The sequence below is a fragment of the Mandrillus leucophaeus genome, unplaced genomic scaffold (genome assembly GCF_000951045.1).
Source record: "Mandrillus leucophaeus isolate KB7577 unplaced genomic scaffold, Mleu.le_1.0 Scaffold9, whole genome shotgun sequence".
NCBI classification, from domain to species: domain Eukaryota; kingdom Metazoa; phylum Chordata; class Mammalia; order Primates; family Cercopithecidae; genus Mandrillus; species Mandrillus leucophaeus.
In genome coordinates this window covers 7146545-7165143 of record NW_012109807.1, presented here as the reverse complement: position 1 = coordinate 7165143, position 18599 = coordinate 7146545, and the positions used below count along the sequence as shown (strand labels likewise).

Here is an 18599-nt window from a genome sequence, read left to right as displayed (position 1 = left end):
ATTTTGATAGTCAATATAAACTTAACCAAAGGAAACAACTGGAAGACAAATAAACTTAGTAAATAAAATTAATAGTTTATATCTCTACTAGCATAAAGAATGCATATACACTGATGAGAAATATGAGCTGAATGATAATGATCAGAAAATCTACAAAAGGAGAAATACGATTAAATTGTAAATGTATAGGGAAAATTTACCCTTACTAGTAATCAAATAAACTAAAACAAGATGCCATTACCAGTTCAGGGCTTCTTACCTCAACGTTACTGATGTTTTGGGTTGGATAATTATTTGGAGTGGGGGCAGCACTATCCATGACAGGATGCTTAGCGGTCTCCCTGGCCTCTGCCCAGTCGACGCCACCAGCATTCCCCACTCTAGTCTTGACCATCGAAAAGGTCATTATTAAATGCACACTGGGAGCAAACTCTCTTTGAGCCGAACTGGAAAAACTCTACCGAAGACACTGTTCTAGTCTATCTAATTGGCAAATGTGTTAGTTTGCGTTAATGAACGTTACGTTGGGCAATGGCAATCGCGTATACTTTGCTGGCAGGAGTAGAAAATGAACCATGATTTTTTTGACAATAGCTTTTTTGAAATATAATTCGCATGCCATCAATGATTTTTAGCATATTAACACAGTTGTACAATTGTTACCACAATCCAATGTGAGAACGTTTTCATCATCCCAAAAAGAAACTCAAGGTTGGGCATGGTGGCTAACACCTGTAATCTCAGCACTCTGGGAGGCCAAGGTAGGTGGATTGGTTGAGCTCAGGAGTTTGAGACCAGCCTGGGCAACATGGTGAAAATCCATTGCTACAAAAAATTCAAAAACTTAGCCAGGCAAGGTGACATAGGCCTGTAGTCCCAGCTACTCAGCAGGCTGAGGTGGCAAATCGCTTGAGCCCAGGAAGTCGAGGCTACAGTGAGCCAAGATGGTGCCACTGCACTCTAGCCTTGGCCACTGAAAGAGACCCTGTCTCAAAAAAAAAAAAAAAAAAAAAAAGCAAAAAACAAAACAAAACAAAAAACCAACACAGAACCTTATCTGACCCTAGGCAACCCCTAAACTATTTTCTACTATTTGCCTTATTCTGGATATTTCATACAAATAGAAACAAACAATGTGTATGCAGTCTTTTGTGATTGGCTTCCTTTATTAGCATAATGTTTTTAAGAGTTATCAATGTTTTAGCAGGTATCAAAACTTCATTACTTTTATTGCCTAATAATATTCCATTGCATAGATAAATCACAGATGTATTCATGAGTTAAAAATATTTGATTTATTATACTTTGGGACTGTTACAAAGAATATTGCCATGAAACTTTGCATACAAGTATTTGTATGGACATGTTTTCATTCCTCTTGAATAGATGGAAGTGACATTTATGAGCTGTAAGGTAATCTAATTTTTAACACTTTGAGGAACTGCCAAAATGTTTTCCAAAGTTGCCTTACTATTTTACATTTCCACCAGCAATGTATAAGGGTTTCACTTTTTCCACATTTTTGTCAACATTTTTTATCTTCTCTCTGATTATAGCCATCCTAGTGGTTGTGAAATAGTATGGTTTTGATTTGCATTTTTTTATTAATGATGTTCAGCATCTTTTCATGTGTTCATTGGCCATTTATGTATGTTATGTAGAGAAATGTCTATTAATATCCTTTGCCTAGTTTTTTAATTGGGTTATTAAGTTTTTTGTGCTTTGGTTTTTGAGACAAGGTCTCATTCTGTCACCCAGGCTGGAGTGCAGTGATACGAAGATGGCTCACTGAAGCAAACCTCCCACCTCAGGCTCTCAACCGCACACCACCACACCTGGTTAATTTTTGTATTTTTTGTAGAGATGGGTTTTTGCCATGTTGTCCAGGCTGGTCTTGAACTCCCGGGCTCAAGCAATTCTCCTGTCTCAGTCTCCCAAAATGCTAGGATTACAGGCATGAAACACCGCTATATATTTTGAATATGAATCTCTTATCAGATATATGGTTTGCAAATGTTTTCTCACATCTTGTGCACCGTCTTGTCACTTTCTTGGTATCATTTGCAGCACAGAAGGTTTTTTTTTATTTTGATCAAGTCTACTTAATCTATTTATTCTTTTTTTTTTTTGTTTGTGTTTTTGATGTGTATTTAAGAAAGCGCTGCCTAACCCAAGGTCACAAAGATTTACTTCTGTATTTTCTTCTTAGTATGGTTTTTGCTGTTACATATAGTGCTACGATTCATTTTCAGTTAATCTTTGCATGTGATCCAACTTCATTCTTTTCCAAATAGATGTTAGGTTGTCCCAATGCCATTTGCCAAAAATACTATGCTTTCCTCATTGAATTGTCCTAGCACCTGTATTTTGAAAAATCTTTTGGGCACAAATGTATAAACCATTTCTGGACTCTGAATTCTGTTCCATCAACCTCTACGTCTTTCCTTATGCTAGTGCCACACTGTCTTGATTACTTTAGTTTTGCAGCCAGTTTTGAAATCAGGAAGTGTGAGTCTCCCAACTTTGCTTTCCTTTTTCAAGATTGTTTTGGCTGTTCACTTGCACTTCCATATGAATTTTAGATCAGTTTGACAATTTCTACAAAGAAGACACCTGGGATTCTGATAAGCATTGCATTAAATTTGTGGATGAGTTTTGGGAGTAATGCCATCTTCACAACGATAAGTGTTCGGACCCATGAACGTGGGATGTGTTTCCCTTTATTTAGGTCTTGTTTAATTTCTGCTGATGATGTTCTGTAGTTTTGTAAAGTACAAGTATTTGTCTTTATTTATTTATTTTTTTAGACAGAGTCTTGCACTGTCACCAGGTGGAGTGCAGTGGCGTAATCTTGGCTCACTGCAACCTCTGACTCCCTAGTTCAAGTGATTCTCCTGCCTCGGCCTCCCAAGTAGCTGGGATTACAGGCATGTGCCACCGTGCCCAGCTAATTTTTGTATTTTTAGTAGAGATGGGGTTTCACCATGTTAGCCAGGATGGTCTTGATCTCCTGACCTCATGATCGGCCTGCCTCGGCCTCCCAAAGTGCTGGGATTACAGGCATGAACCACTGCGCCCGGCCGTATTTGTCCTTTTTTAGTGCTACCCTTTTTGATGCAATTCTGTTTGACAGAATTTTTTTATTTTCATTTGCAGATTGTTCATTGTTAATGTATAGAAATAAGAAATACGATAACTGGATATTGATCTTGTGTCCTACAACCCTGATGCTCATTTATTCTAATAGTTTTTTAGTAGATTCTTCGGATTTTCTATATTTCAGATCATGTCACCTCAAACAGAGATAGTTTTACTTCTTTTCCAATCTAGATGCCTTTTATTTCTTGTTCATGCCTAATTGCCCTGCCTAGAACCTCTGCTACAATGTTGAATAGAAGAGGCAAGGTTGGCATTCTTGTATTGATACTGATCTTAAGGCAAAAGCATTCAATCACCACTAAAAACAGTGTTTGCTGTGGGTTTTTCATAGATGCCCTTTATGAGGTCAAGAAAGTTTCTATTTCTAGTTTATAGAGTGTTTTCATCAGACAAGAATGTTGGATTTTGCCAAATGTTTTTTCTGCATCCATTGAGAAGCCTGTGTGGTTTTCGTTCTTGATTCTATTGATATGATGACGTATTAACTGATTTTTCAGGTGTTAAACCAACCCAGCACTCATGGAATAAACCCTACTTGATGGTGTAAATTTCATTTTATGTGTTGTTGGATTCAGTGTTACAGTATTTTCTTGAGAATTTTTCACCTGTATTCATAAGAGATAACTGTCTGCAGTTTGATTTTCCTGTGAGGTCTTTGTCTGGCTTTGGCATCAGGGCAATAATGGCTTCATAGAATGCACTGAGAAGTGTTCTCTTCTACTTTTGGAAGAGTTTGCAAAAATTTTGGATCAATGCATCTTGAATCATTTGGAAGAACTCACAACTGAAGCCATCTGGGCCTTGGTATTACTTTATGAAAGTTTAAAAATGTCTATTTTGACCTCTTTAGGTTATAGGTTTATTCAGATTTTCTTCTTTTCCTTAAGTCAGTTTTAATAGTTTGTGTTTTTCTGGAAATTTGTTGATTTCATCTAAACATTTAATTTTTGGCATTCAGTTGTTCATAATATTCCCCATGACACTTTTTTCTGTAAGGTTAGTAGTGATGTCCCTTCTCTTATTCCCAATTTTAGTAATTTGAGTCTGTCACTTTGCTAAAGATTTGTCAATTTTGTTGATACTCTGAAAGAACAAGCTTGTGGCTTCTTTGATTCTCGATTGTTTTCTCTTCACCTAGTTTCTGTTCTAATCTGGATTATTATTTTCATTCTTCTTGCTGTGGGTTTAGTTTGTTCCCTTTTTCCAGTGTTCTAAGTGGAAGGCTATGTTAGTGACTTAAGAATTTTCTTCTTTTTTAATATAGATAGGCATTTATAGCTATAAATTTCCCTCTAAGTACTGCTTTAGCTGCATCCTATATGTTTTGACACAGTACACTTTCATTTTCACTAATCTCAGAGTATTTTTTTCCTTTGTGATTTTTCCTTTGACTCACCACTATTTGGGAATGTGCTGCTCAATTTTCATATACTTGTGAATTTACAAAATTACCTTCTTTTATCAGTCCCTAACAATTCCACTGTGGTGGGAAAACATACTTTGTATAAGTTCAATCCTCTTAAATCTACTGAGGCTTTTATTATGGCCTAATGTATGATCTGGTCTGGAGGATCTTCCATGTTGAGAAGACTATGTATTCTACTGTTGTTGGAAGAGTGTTTTATATATTTATGTTAATGCCAGTTTGGTTTTTGTGTTGTTGAAATCCTGTATTTCCTTGTTGATGTTCTGCTTAGCTGCTCTCTTCATTATTGAAAGTGGGGTATTGATATCTGCAACTATTACTGTTGAACTGTTTATTTACAGCACAATATAGAAATGTTATTCCTACATAGCTCTATTTCTTCCTTCTCTCATTAGTGATATGAGTGTCTTACATTTACATCTATATATGTCACAAGTCCAATGATGTATTGTTACAATTATTACTTTTAAATGTTATAGCTTTTAAAGAAGTTGATAGAAGAAAGGACAGCAAACATATACAGTCAGACTTAGCAGCTCTTTTTTTATTTTTATTTTTGAGACAGAGTCTCACTCTGCCACCCAGGCTGGAGTGCAGTGGCATGATCTCAGCTCACTGTAAGCTCCGCCTGCCAGGTTCACGCCATTCTCCTGCCTCCACCTCCCAAGTAGCTGGGATTACAGGAACCCGCCACCACACCCGGCTAATTTTTTTGTATTTTTTTAGTAGAGACAGGGTTTCACCCTGTTAGTCAGGATGGTCTCAATCTCCTGACCTCGTGATCCGCCGGCCTCAGCCTCCCAAAGTGCTGGGATTACAGGTGTGAGTCACCGCACCCGGCCCAAAGCAGCTCTTTTAAATATGTTCAAAGAAATAAAGGAAGTCATACTTAAGGAAGTAAAGTAAGGCCAAAAATAGATGAATGGATAAAGAAAATGTGGTATATATACAAAATGGAATACTATACAGCAGCAGTCCCCAACCTTTTTGTCACCAGGAACTGGTTTCATGGAAGACAATTTTTCCATGGACAGCAGAGGGGGTGGGGATGGTTTTAGGATGAAACTTTTCCACCTCAGATCATCAGGCATTAGTTAGATTCTCACAGGGAGTGTGCAACCTAGATCCCTTGCATGCGCAGTTCACGGTATGGTGCATGCTCTTATGAGAATCTCATGCCACTGCTGATCTGGCAGGAGGTGGAGCTCAGGCAGTAATGCCCACTCACCCACCGCTCACCTCCTGCTGTGTGGCTAAGACTGGTATCAGTCTGCAGTAACAGGTATGGGCCCGGACAGGTCTGCGGCCCAAGGACTGGGGACTCCTACTATACAGCCTTTTAAAAGAAAAAAAATTCTGTCATGCATGGTGACCTGGGTGGAATTGGAGGACATTATGCTAACTGAAATAAGCCAGGCACAGAAAAACAAATACTGTATGATCTCACCTATAAGTGGAATCTAAACAAGCTGACTTTATAGAAACAGAGAGTAGAATGGTGGGAGGAGGAAGGATGGAGAAAGGGGAGATGTTGATCAAAGAGTCCAAAGTTTTAGTTAGACTGCAGAAATAAGTTTTGGTGATTTATTACACTGTATGGTGACCACAGTTAATAATAATCTACTGTATAATTCAAAATTGCTAAAAGATAAAATTTTAATGATATCACTGCAAAAAATAAGTTGATAATTTGGTTGATATGTTATTAGCTTAATTAAACCTGTCTACCATACATACATCAAATCTTTCTACATACATAGACCAAAATATCACATTGTACTCCATAAATATACACAATTATTATTTGTCAACTAAAAAAAAGAAAGAAAAAAGTAAAAGAAGGAGTAATAACAATGTCTCATCAAATAGAGACTAATAAGAAGGAAATAATAAGCTGCTCTAAAAGACAGTTTCTTTTGTTTGCTTTATTTTCCTATGGATGGGCTGCATTTTCCTGTCTTTTTGAGGGTTAAATTTTTGAGTTGAAAACTAGAAATTTTAAATAATATATTGTAGCATGTCTCAATACTGATCCTCCCCATCTTGGGGCTTGTTATGGTTGGCTCATTTCCTTATTTACTTGTCTGGACTGTGTCTGTGATGTCTATTCCCCTTGCAGTAGATAGCCTCTGATGTTGCTCCTCAGGGTATGCACATAGTTACCCCGATCCCCTCCCATGGGCATTTACACAGTCATTCTAGCCTCTCCCATTAGGATGACAATGGATTTAGCCAGGCACTCTTTGATTGTCTCTCTCTGATCTCCCTGTTAAGTGTCTGGCTGCTCTGTCCCTACTGGTATCAAATCCAACTATTAGTCTCTATTAATTGCTAGCTGACTGTTCTATTTATTTTGACAATCAACTGTGGGTAACGTTGCTTCACAGTCTGATCCAGTTACATTTGATCCCTTTGAAGGGGTACTACTTCCTAACCTAAGCATTGTTGAGGTATGATTGACAAATAAAAATTATACATACTTAAGGAATATAACTTGATGTTTTGATACACACATACATTGTAAAATGATTGTCACAATTAAGCTAACCAACATATCCATCACCTCTCTCTCATCTAGTTACTATTGTATGTGTGTGTTAAGAACACATGAGATCTATTCACAGCAAATTTCAAGTATACAGTATATTAACTGTAGTTACCATGCTGTACATTAGATCTCCCAAACTTATTCACCTTGTAGCTGAAAATTTGTACCCCTTGTCCAACGTCTCCCTTCTTCCCCTACTCCCCTCGCCCCCAACCCCTCATCACCACCATTCTACTCTCTGTCAAACTCACAGGAGAAGGGGCAGTTTTGAGGCAAGTTTTGAGGCTTGCTCTGATCCCAGAAGGGCTCTTGTTAGCTGCTGCTGTCCATGGTTCTCTATTCAACTTCTAACTGGTCTATTGTTTCCATTTTTGCTTTCATGATGTTTCCTCTTAATTGTGAAGCAGTGGCTTTTTGAAAGCTCGTTGGCTGTATGTGCCAAAATTTCCACTTGTGGGAATCCGTCTTAAGGATATAATGCAAAATGTGATAAAAGTTTTATGTAAAAAAATTTTCCATGTTGTTTTATACATTACTAAAAATTTTTAATTTTTTATACAGAAATGGTAAAAAAGTAGAATAATCCACTTAATATATGATTTTGCAACTATGCAAAAGAACACAAAAATCTGGCTAGGAAAATAAAAGGGCCAGAAGGAAACGTAACGAAATGTCTATAGTGGGAGAAAATACCTTATTCTAGTTTTAGGTTCTGAAATCCATTGTAGCCTAAGGTGATGACTACATTTTTAAAAATCCTTTGCTTCCTTCAAAAATTATATGAGATTTTCCAAAGCACTTCTCATATGATGCCTAAGGAAATCATCCATAGCATAAGTATTCATTAAAAGATATTAAAGGAAGAATATTTGGAATTCATGCTCTCAAAATTCCTCGAGAAGAGTTAGTTAATAGATATACTATTAATTTAGAGATAGAAGATCAAGACCAGGGTATATTGTATATTATGTGAATGATACATCAACAAATATAGCTCAGTAAATATATTTTTTAAAGAAAGAAAAGCAAAGAATACTAAGATCGACAAAAAGGTCCAGATAGTGCTTTAAACTATTTTTATAGGAGAATGAAGGTGGCAATATAGATATTTTTGACCCTAACTTCTCTTTTCTTATTTAAAATTATCTGAGTGATCTCAGGGATGGAAGGCTAGTTCAAAATTCAAAAACAATCAATGTGATCTATCATATTAATAGGCTAAATAAGAAAAATAATTGGATCTTATAATTAGATGCTGAAAAAGCATCTGACAAAATTCAACATCCATCTATGATAAAACCTCTTAGAAATATGGGAATAGAGGGAAAATCCCTCTACTTGATAAAAAGCAACTACAAAATACTACAGATAACACTAGTGGTGAAACACTGAATGCTTTCTCTGTAATACTGGGAAGAAGGTAAGATGTACACTTTCACCATTCTTAATTGACATAGTGCTTATGTATGAAACAGTGCAAGAAGGCAAGAAAAGGTACACAGATCAGAAAAGAATAAAACTGTCTTAATTTTCAGATACAGTGGTTGTTTACCTAGAAAACCCCATGGAATCTGCAGGAAAACTCCTAGAACTACTAAGTGGATTTGGCAAGTTCATAGGATACAAGATAAACATTCAAAAATTAAAATTGTTGGCTGGGCACAGTGGCTCATGCCTGTAATCTCAGCACTTTGGAAGGCTGAGGCGAGCAGATAACTTGATGTCAGGAGTTTGAGACCAGCCTGGGAAACATGATGAAACCCTGTCTCTACTAAATACACAAAAATTAGCTGGGTATGGTGGCACATGCCTGTAATCCCAGCTACTCGGGTGGCTGAGGCAGAAGAATCACTTCAACCCAGGAGGTGGAGGTTGCAGTGAGCCAAGATCGTACCACTGTACTCCAGTCTGGGTGACAGAGCAAGGCTCCATCTCAAAAAAAAAAAAAAAAAAAAAAAAAAAAAAAAAAATTAAAATTGTTGGCTGGGCATGCTGGCTAATGCCTGTAATCCCAGCATTTTGGGAGGTTGGGGCAGGAGGATTGCCTAAAGCCAGAAGTTCAAGACCAGCCTGGGCAATATAGCAAGACCCCCATCTCTACAAAAATCAAAATATTAGCCAGGCATGGTGACACATGTCTGTAGTGCCACCTAGCTACTTAGGAGGCTGAGGTGAAAGAATTAGTTGAGCCCAGGGGTTCAAGACTGCAGTAATCTATGTGCCACTGCACTCCAGCCTGGGTGACAGAGTGAGACCCAATCTCTAAAACCAAACCAAAAGAAAACAAAAAAACAAAAATCAATTGTACTTCTACATACTAGCAAGGAACACATTGACAATGACATTAAAACTAAAATGCCACTTACAATAGCTCAAAAAAAGAATACTTCTTTTCATTTTGTAGGTGGAAATCCAAACATGTACAGAACTTGCATGCTGAAAACTACACAGTTAACAAAAGAAATCAAGGAAGACCTAAATAAGACATATCACGTTCATGAAGTGGAAGCCTTAGCATAGTAAAGATGTTAATTCTCCCCAAGTTAATGCAATTTTAATGCGATTCCTATCAAAATTCAAGCAGGATTTTTGTAGATATAAAAAGATTATTCTAAAATTTATGTGAAAAATCAAAGAGACTAGAATACCTAAAACAATTTTGAAAAAAAAAAGGAATAAAGCAGATGAACCTAAGTTAAAGACTTAATATATAACTACAGTAATCAAAATTCTGTGGTATTGGGGGAAAGATAGATATATAGGTAAATGTAAAAGAATGGAAAACCAAGAAATAGACCCACACAGATATACCCAACTGATTTTTCACAAGGGTACAAAATCAATTCAATGGCAGAAAGATAGCTTTTTAAACAAATGGTACAGAAGCAGTTGGATACTCATAGGCAAAAAAAAAAAAAAAGAACCTCTATGTCAACCTCACACTTCACACAGAATTAACTCAAAATGGGTCACGGAATAAAATGTGAAAAATAAAACTATAAAACATTTAGAATAAGAAGTAGGAAAATCTTTGGAATTTAGAGCTATAGCAAATAATTTTTAGACTTAAAGCCAAAAGCACAATCCACAAAAGGAAAATTTATAAATGCGACTTCATCAAAACTGAAAACTTTTTATCTGAGAAAGACCCTGTTAAGAGGAAAAAACCACAAGCCACATACTTAGTGAAAGAAAATATTTGGAAACCACATGTCTGATAAAGCAGGAGTTCCCTAACCTCTGGGCCACAGACCGCTACCAGTCTGTGGTCTGTTAGGGTCGGAGCCGCACAGCAGGAGGTGAGTGGCAGGTGAGCCAGCAAAGCTTCATCTGTATTTACAACTGCTCCCCATCACTCGCATTACTGCCTGAACTCCGCCTCCTGTCAGATCTGCAGCAGCGTTAGATTCTCATAGGAGTGGAACCCTACTGTGAACTACACAGGCAAGGGATCTGGGTTGTGCACTCTTTAAAACAATCTAATGCCTGCTGATCTGAGGTGGAGCTGAGGCACTGATGTTAGCTCTGGGCAGCTGCTGCAAATATAGATTAACATTAGCAGAGAGGGTTGGCTGCGCAGAGACTTTAATAAATCAATTGCTTGCAGACTCATATCAAAACCCTATCGCTGAGTGGCAAGTGACAATTAAGTTGCGTCTGGTGGTAGGCTTTATAGTGGCAAGTGAGTTGATGTGCTTCAATTGTACAGTTGCATCTGGCGGCAGGCTTTAAGTCAGAATCTGACACTTATTTTAGTCTGCAGGTGGCCCGCCCATTTTTTTATTCGCCACTTCCATCCGTATCTCTTTCCTGCACGGAGTACTTGTCTCAGTCACAGTTTTGGCAAGCCCACAAGCTAACCCTAGCCAAAATGAGTAAAAACAAACATCACTAGAGAGCTCCTTTGAAAAAGGCAAAAGACCCAATGATGAGGCAGCAGAAGACTCTAAGACTGTCAAGAAAAGGAAAGCTGCATTTAAAAGAAGATACCGAGTCCTACTTAAATTACAGGTTCATTGCAACAGGTGATTCACATTCTCCAAGTCTGCTTTGTATAATGTGGTAACCGGCTATCCAGTGAAATCATGAAACCTTCAAAACTGCTTTGCCACGTGGAGACCAAGCACCCTGTATTAAAAGACAAGCTTTGGAGTTTTTCAAAAGAAAAAAAAATGTGAACACAAAGAACAGAAGTAATTATTAAAGACCACCACTTCATCGAATGTGTCTCCACTGAGAGTATCATTTTTAGTGGCTAAACACGTTGCTAATGCTAAGAAGCCCTTTGCTATTGGTGGAGAGTTGACCCTGCATACTGATAAGGATAGATGTCATAAAATTTTAGGAGAGGCTTAAGTTCAAAAGGTGGCATGTGTTCCTCTTTTGACTAGCACCAATAACTAGATGAATTGATGAAATAACAGAAGATATTGCAACACAATTGTTAGAGAGGATTAATGAGTCACCATGGTATGCAATCCAGGTTGATGGGTCTACCGATGTCGACAGCAAGGCAACAATGCTTGTTTCTGTGTGACATATTTTTCAGGAGCATGTGCATGAAGATATGTTATGCGCACTTTTGTTGCCAACGAACATCACAGTTGCAGACTACTCAAGTCTTTGAATGATGACATATCAGGAAAACTAAATTGGTCATTTTGTGTCAGTATATGAACAGATGCAGTGGTTGCCATGGCTGGATGGCTGTCTGATTTCATTACTTGGGTCAAAGAGGTCACCTCTGAATGTGAGTCTACACAGTGTCATCTATAGAGAAATGTTGGCTATCCAAAAAATGTCACCTGAACTTAACAATGTTTTGCAGGATGTGATTAAAATTATCAGCCACGTTAAAGTGCATGCCCTTAACTCACGTCTGTTCGCATAGCTCTGTGAAGACATGGATGCAGAGCAAACACGTCTTCTCTTACACACAGAAGTGAGATGACTTTCTAAAGGTGTATCGCTGGCCAGAGCTTCTGAGTTATGAGAGCAACTCCAGGGATTTCTTTTAGAAAATGTCGCCACTGGAAGCACATTTCAGTGACACAGAATGAGTCTCAAAACTTGCTTACTTGTGTGACCTATACAACCTGCTCAACAAACTCCATTTGTCACTTCAGTGGAGAATGACAACTGCGTTCAAGTTGGCAGATAAAGTGGCCGCGTTCAAAACTAAACTGCTGTAATCCCAGCACTTTGGGAGGCCAAGGCAGGCAGATCACTTGAGGTCAGGAGTTCAAGACCAGCCTGGCCAACATGGTGAAATACTGTCTTACTAAAAATACAAAAATCAGCCGGGTGTGGTGGCAGGCACCTGTAATCCCAGCTACTTGGGAGGCTGAGGCAGGAGAATCGCTTGAACCCGGGAGGCGGAGGCTGCAGTGAGCTGAGATCGCGCCACCACACTCCAGCCTGGGTGACAGAGTGAAAACAAAACAAAACAAAACAAAACAAAACAAAGCCAAACTGGAATATTGGAGGCAACAAGTGAATCCTGGGATCTTTGACATGTTTCAAACATTGGCGGAGATTTTGAAGGAGGGTGAGCCAGGGCCTTCTTTCTCCCAGTTGGTGTATGATCACCTATCTCAGCGTTCAAAAGAGTCTGAGCATTATTTCCCAATCACAAAAGACCCCTGGACTTGGAAGGAATGGATCTGCAACCCATCTGTGAATATGCCAGGTGAATCGACTTTGTCAGTGCCAGAAGAGGATCAACTGCTTGAGATCACAAATGATGGTGGCTTTAAAAGTACGTTGAGACAATTTCAAATCTCCATCCGTTCTGGATTAAAGTCGAGGCAGAATAACCTGAGGTTGCCACAAAAAGACTGAAAAGCCTGCTTCCGTTTCCAACATCCTATCTTTGTGACGCAGAGTTTTCTACGGTGACAGCAACCAAAATGAGATTACCGAGTAGACTGGACTTAAGCAACACCTTTTGGGTGTCACTGTCTCGTATCACCCCTAGATGGGACTGTCTAGTTGCAGGAAAACAAGCTCAGGGCTCCCAATCATTTTACATTGTGGTGAGTTGCATAATGATTTCATTATATATCACAGTGTAATAATAACAGACATCAGTGCACCATAAATGTAATGTACTTGAATCATCCTGAAACCATCCCCTATCGCCCACCCAGTGTGTGGAAAAACTGTCCTCCATGAAACTGGTCCCTGGTGCCAATAAGGTTGGGGGCTGCTGTGATAAAGAACTAGTATGTAGAAGAAAGAACTCTCCATACTGAACATTAAAAAAGACATCTATCCAATGAGAACATGGACAAAAGACAAAGAGACGTTTCACTGTAGAAGATAGAGAGATGGCAAACAACCACACAAAGAGAATTTCAATTTCATTAGTCATTAAGGAAATACACATTAAAACTACCATGATAAAGTACCGTACACATTTCAGAATGGCAAAATTAAAAAACAGTGGCAACAGCAAATGCTGGCAAGGATGTGGAGAAACTAGGTCACTCATACATTCTTGGTGGGAATGCAAAATGGTACAGATACTTGGGAAAACAGGTTGGCACTTGGCTAAAAAATTAATCCCGCAACTAACACAAGAACCCAAAATTGTGCTCCTGGGGATTTACAGAGAAATGAAAACTTATGCTCATACAAAAACCTAAACATTTCATTTGTAATATCCAAAAACTGGAAATAACTCAGACATTCTTCCGTGGGTAAAGGGTTAAACGAACTGTGTTACACCAACAGGATGAACATTCTTCTGTAATAAAAAGGAATGAACTATTGATACATTCAACAACCTGGATGAATCTCTAGAGAATTATGCTGAGTGAAAAAAGCCAATCCCAAAAGGTTACATATTGTATTATTCCATTTATATAATATTCATGAAATGACAAAATTATAGAAATGGAAGACAGATTAATGATTGCCAGGAATTAAGGAGGGCTTGGGGATAGGAGACAAGTAGACAGGGCTACAAAAGGGCATCACAATGGTTCCTGTGATGGAAATGCTCTGCATCACCCTAAATCAATGTCAAATATCTAATACAGTATTGCAATATATATAATTTTTCAAGATATTACCATTGGGCAAAACCAGGTAAAGGGTACACAGGATCTCTCTATACTATTTCTTATGATTGCATGTAAATCTACCATTATATCCCAAAATCAAAAGTTTAATCTAGAAGAAAACTATCTGAGTACCTCCTATATACAGATTACAGCTAAAAAGAATACAAAAATAAATAGGATGGTTGAGACTGTTGCTTTGAGGAGATAAAGATGCAGATGTAAATAATTAAATTCCAAAGCAAAATAAAAGAAAAAAGATTAATGTCAGGGTAACTTAAAAGTACTTTGGGAACAGGAAGTAAGCTACAAAACTTGGAGTAAACATCTTTAAATTTTTTTAAATTAATATAAATCATTATCAAGATTTATATATAGTTTTGCTAAGGGCAATGATTTCAAAACTTTAAGAAGATTACTAGAATATACCCTACTTGGTCAAAGTGTATTTTTAAATAAGTTTTCGTGTGACATGTTCTGATATTTCTACTTCATTTTGTGTCAGTTAGAGTAACAGCTAAGACTTTTCCAATTTAAAAACATCAGTAAAAAAGTTAAAGGACGTATTATTTGAAATTTTTCTTTCTTTTTTCTTTTTTTTTTTTTTTAGACGGAGTTTCGCTCTTGTTGCCCAGGCTGGAGTGTAATGGTGTGATTCTTGGCTCACGGCAACCTCCACCTCCTGGGTTCTAGCAATTCTCCTGCTTTAGCCGCCTCAGTAGCTGGTACTACAGGCATGCGCCACCACGCCCGGCTAATTTTTGCATTTTCAGTAGAGACAGGGTTTCTCCATGTTGGTCAGGCTGGTCTCAAACTCCTGACCTCAGGTGATCCATCTGCTTTGGCCTCCCAAAGTGCTGGGATTACAGGTGTTGAGTCACCATGCACAGCCTGTTTGAATTTTTATAGTGAGTACCTATTCTTGAGTTACTTTCATCATTAAAATGTTCTTATTTAAATAAAAGATAATTTGAAGAGTGAGAATTCCAGCATATACCACTTCATTAAAACATTAACAGTGGCTCTTACAGAAACAAACTAGATACATGATTCTCAAATACATTATCCAACTGCAGACTAACAAAATAAAAGGTTTGGCCGGGCGCGGTGGCTCATACCTGTAATCCTAGCACTTTGGGAGGCCGAGGTGGGAGGATCACGAGGTCAGGAGATCGAGACCTACCATCTTGGCCAAAATGGTGAAACCCCATCACTACTAAAACTACAAAAATTAGCTGGGCGTGGTGGCAGATGCCTGTAATCCCAGCTACTTGGGAGACTGAGGCAGGAGAATCACTTGAACCAGGGAGTTGGAGGTTGCAGTGAGCTGAGATCGTGCCACTGCACTCCAGCCTGGCGACAGAGTGAGGCTCCATCTCAAAAATTAAAAAATAAAAAATAAAAGTTCAATAGGGTTTGGCAATAACAGAAATTTAAACATGACCAAAATTTTGCAGTATTTCAAATACACTATGCATCTTCTATACATACTTTAAAATTCAGGCTCTATCTCCCCAGCCACTTCCTCCCGTGCAAGCTACACTAGCCATTACAAAGTACTTATTATTCACTCCATACCCTTGCCTGTGTTGTTTTCCCTTTTGAATGGGATGCCTCATTCCTTTAGAGCTCCTCAGTATCTCCTTGTGTACTCCTCCCTGATATTCCTGGGCTGAATAGAAATTTCCTCTATAAAGCTTTTAGTGTCTCTTATTAATATATCATTCATTACGAATTACTTGTATGTCAGTGGGAAGTCCCTGAGGACGGGAACCTGTATCTTTTGAAAATTATACTCCCAGTGGCAAGTACAATGTCAGGCACAAAGTAGATACAATCAACTGAGTTACAGTTAAAAGAACCTGGCCAATCAATAAATAAATTTAGCTTAAAAGAATATCGTTAAAGTTAAAATTTAGCTAAATAAACCTCAACCTCGTGGTTCTTTGCTGATCGCTATGCCAGTGTGTTTTATGATTCTGCCGGCTAAAGGTAAATGCAAATCACACGCTCAAAGGAAGAGTTTTTGTTACAGTCTTAAGCTGTTTGGAATACAGCTGTCATAAACTAACCTCTTGGATTTTAAAGATAAAAAAATAAAATCTAAGTTCAAAGACATGGCTGGATGTAATATTACATAAAAAAGAACTTATTTTTCCAAAATTATACTAACTTTACAGTAACAGCCATTTTAAAGAAGATTTTAAAAATATATTACGTACCATTTCTATTTCTTGATCTTTAGCAACCAGCTGTCGATTAAGAAGTTCTTTGCTTGAGTCAAGTTTAATACAGAGTTCCCTAGTAGAAGACAAATCTGCAAGAGCGGACACTTTTTCAAACTGAACCTTCTGAAGCTCCTCTTCCATTTTTACAACAGACTTATGTAAGGTAGAAATCTGGGACTTGTAAGACCTTTCTGCATTTAAGTGCTGTAAGAATAAAATTATATATATATATGTATGTATACATACATATTAAACTGGAAGAAAACTACAACATAGAAAAACAAAGTGGGGCAAATCTAAGAATAGTGCATTTAGCTTGTATGAAGTTTTAGATAATATAGGTGGTAACAATATGTACAAAACACTCTAATATAAATTCAGGTTTTTATTTTTTTTTTTACATAATTCACGAGCAGGGTGGTCAACTGGTCATTCTTTTTAACGTACTTAGGAAAAAGAAACTTTTCCCACTGAAAAGTCTCCAGCCCCAAAGTTAGTTGAGATATATCATTTGACCAACTATATTAGCCAGTTTCAATTATTTTATACTACAAATGCTATTGTTGTTGTTAAAAACAAAAATGCTAGCCACTGTCTTACTCACAACACCTGTTTTTGAATTCTTGACTGGCATGTTGATTTCAATCATGATGTCATAAAATGAAAACTGATAACTCTTTAATACCTCTGAGGGAAAAAGACTAAGGGCAAGTATAAATGAAGTATATATCCACATTATAGGAAATAAGAGCATGTTTTTAAAACTATGAGATTCAAGTTACATAAATGCTTTCGAATGTTCAAGATAATTCCACCCCCACCCTTTTCTTTTAGAAAAATGTCTTATGTAAGTGCACTGCCACCTACAGAGAAGTATTTGTTTGCGATAATGTGAAGACAAGGAGAACTGAGAGGCAAATACATTTATGTGTTTTTACAAGTGATTTCACAAGCGTAAAGCACTATAATTTGCTCCCACTATAAGTTATTTGGCCATAATTCACTCCTACTTTTTCTCTATCTCTTCCCTTCCTTCCTCACTCGCTCTTTCTTATTCTTCAAGCCAACTTTTTATCCATCCTTCCATCCACCCACCCATTCATCACATATTTATTGAATATACACTCCGTTCCAGTCACTGTACATATTCAATGGTAAGTGGTATCTGCTCTAATGAAACATCCAGACTACTAGAGGAGTCATATATTAATAATGATACAAATAACTATATAAATACATGAAAAGAAAATATAATTAATACCCTAAGAGAAAAAACAAAATAGAATCATATAACATGCTCAGTTAAAACCAAAAAAGGCAGAAGAGCAGCTGAAGACTAAACAAACAAATGAACAGTGCAATAAGTATACTTATAAATATGGGAAATATTAATCCAACTATAATTACTTTAACTATGACTAATCTATATACCCCAATTAAGACAAATGGTCAGAGTGGATAAGAAAACAAGATCTTATTTATCTACAATAAATTAATATTAATATTTAAATGTTAATGCTAATAAAAGGAAAGTTAGGATAGCTACATTAATTTCAGACAAAGCAAATTTCAGAGAAAGGAAAATTATCAGTAATAAAGAGAGGGTATGACATAATGATTGCAGAAAGTTAATTTTCAAAGAAGACATAACAAACCTTAATGTGTATGTCCCTAACAACATGCCAACATATGTGAGGCAAAAAAATTGATAGGATGGCAAGGAGAGATACTATTCTAGATTACTATTATAGATTATTATTGGAGAATGCAACACCCATGTATCAGTAATTGACAGACCAAGCAGGCAGAAAGTCAGCAATGATACAATTCAGTTGAATACCATTATCAATCAATTGGTTCTAAATATTTATAGAGTACTTTATCCAAAAACAGCAGAATACACATTATTTTCTTTTTTAGTTTTTTAATTATACTTTAAGTTCTAGGGTACATATGTAAAATGTGCAGGTTTGTTACATATGCATACATGTGCCATTTTGGTGTGCTGCACCCATTAACTCGTCATTTACATTAGGTATATCTCTTAATGCTATTCCTCCCCACTTCCCCTGCCATGACAAGCTCTGGTGTGTGATGTTCCCCTTCCTGTGTCCAGGTGTTCTCATTGTTCAGTTCCCACCTATGAGTGAGAACATGCGGTGTTTGGTTTTCTG

General features: G+C 37.3%; 1 protein-coding gene across 1 annotated transcript in view; it reads right to left on the bottom strand.

Moving 5' to 3' along the window:
• Nucleotides 1-18599, bottom strand: part of TSGA10 (testis specific, 10) — a 169925-nt gene that overhangs the window by 32415 nt on the left and 118911 nt on the right. Inside the window, exon 14 of the mRNA XM_011969617.1 lies at nucleotides 16420-16629. Coding sequence (XP_011825007.1) covers nucleotides 16420-16629 — 210 coding nt within the window. The remainder of the gene's footprint in view (nucleotides 1-16419; nucleotides 16630-18599) is intronic.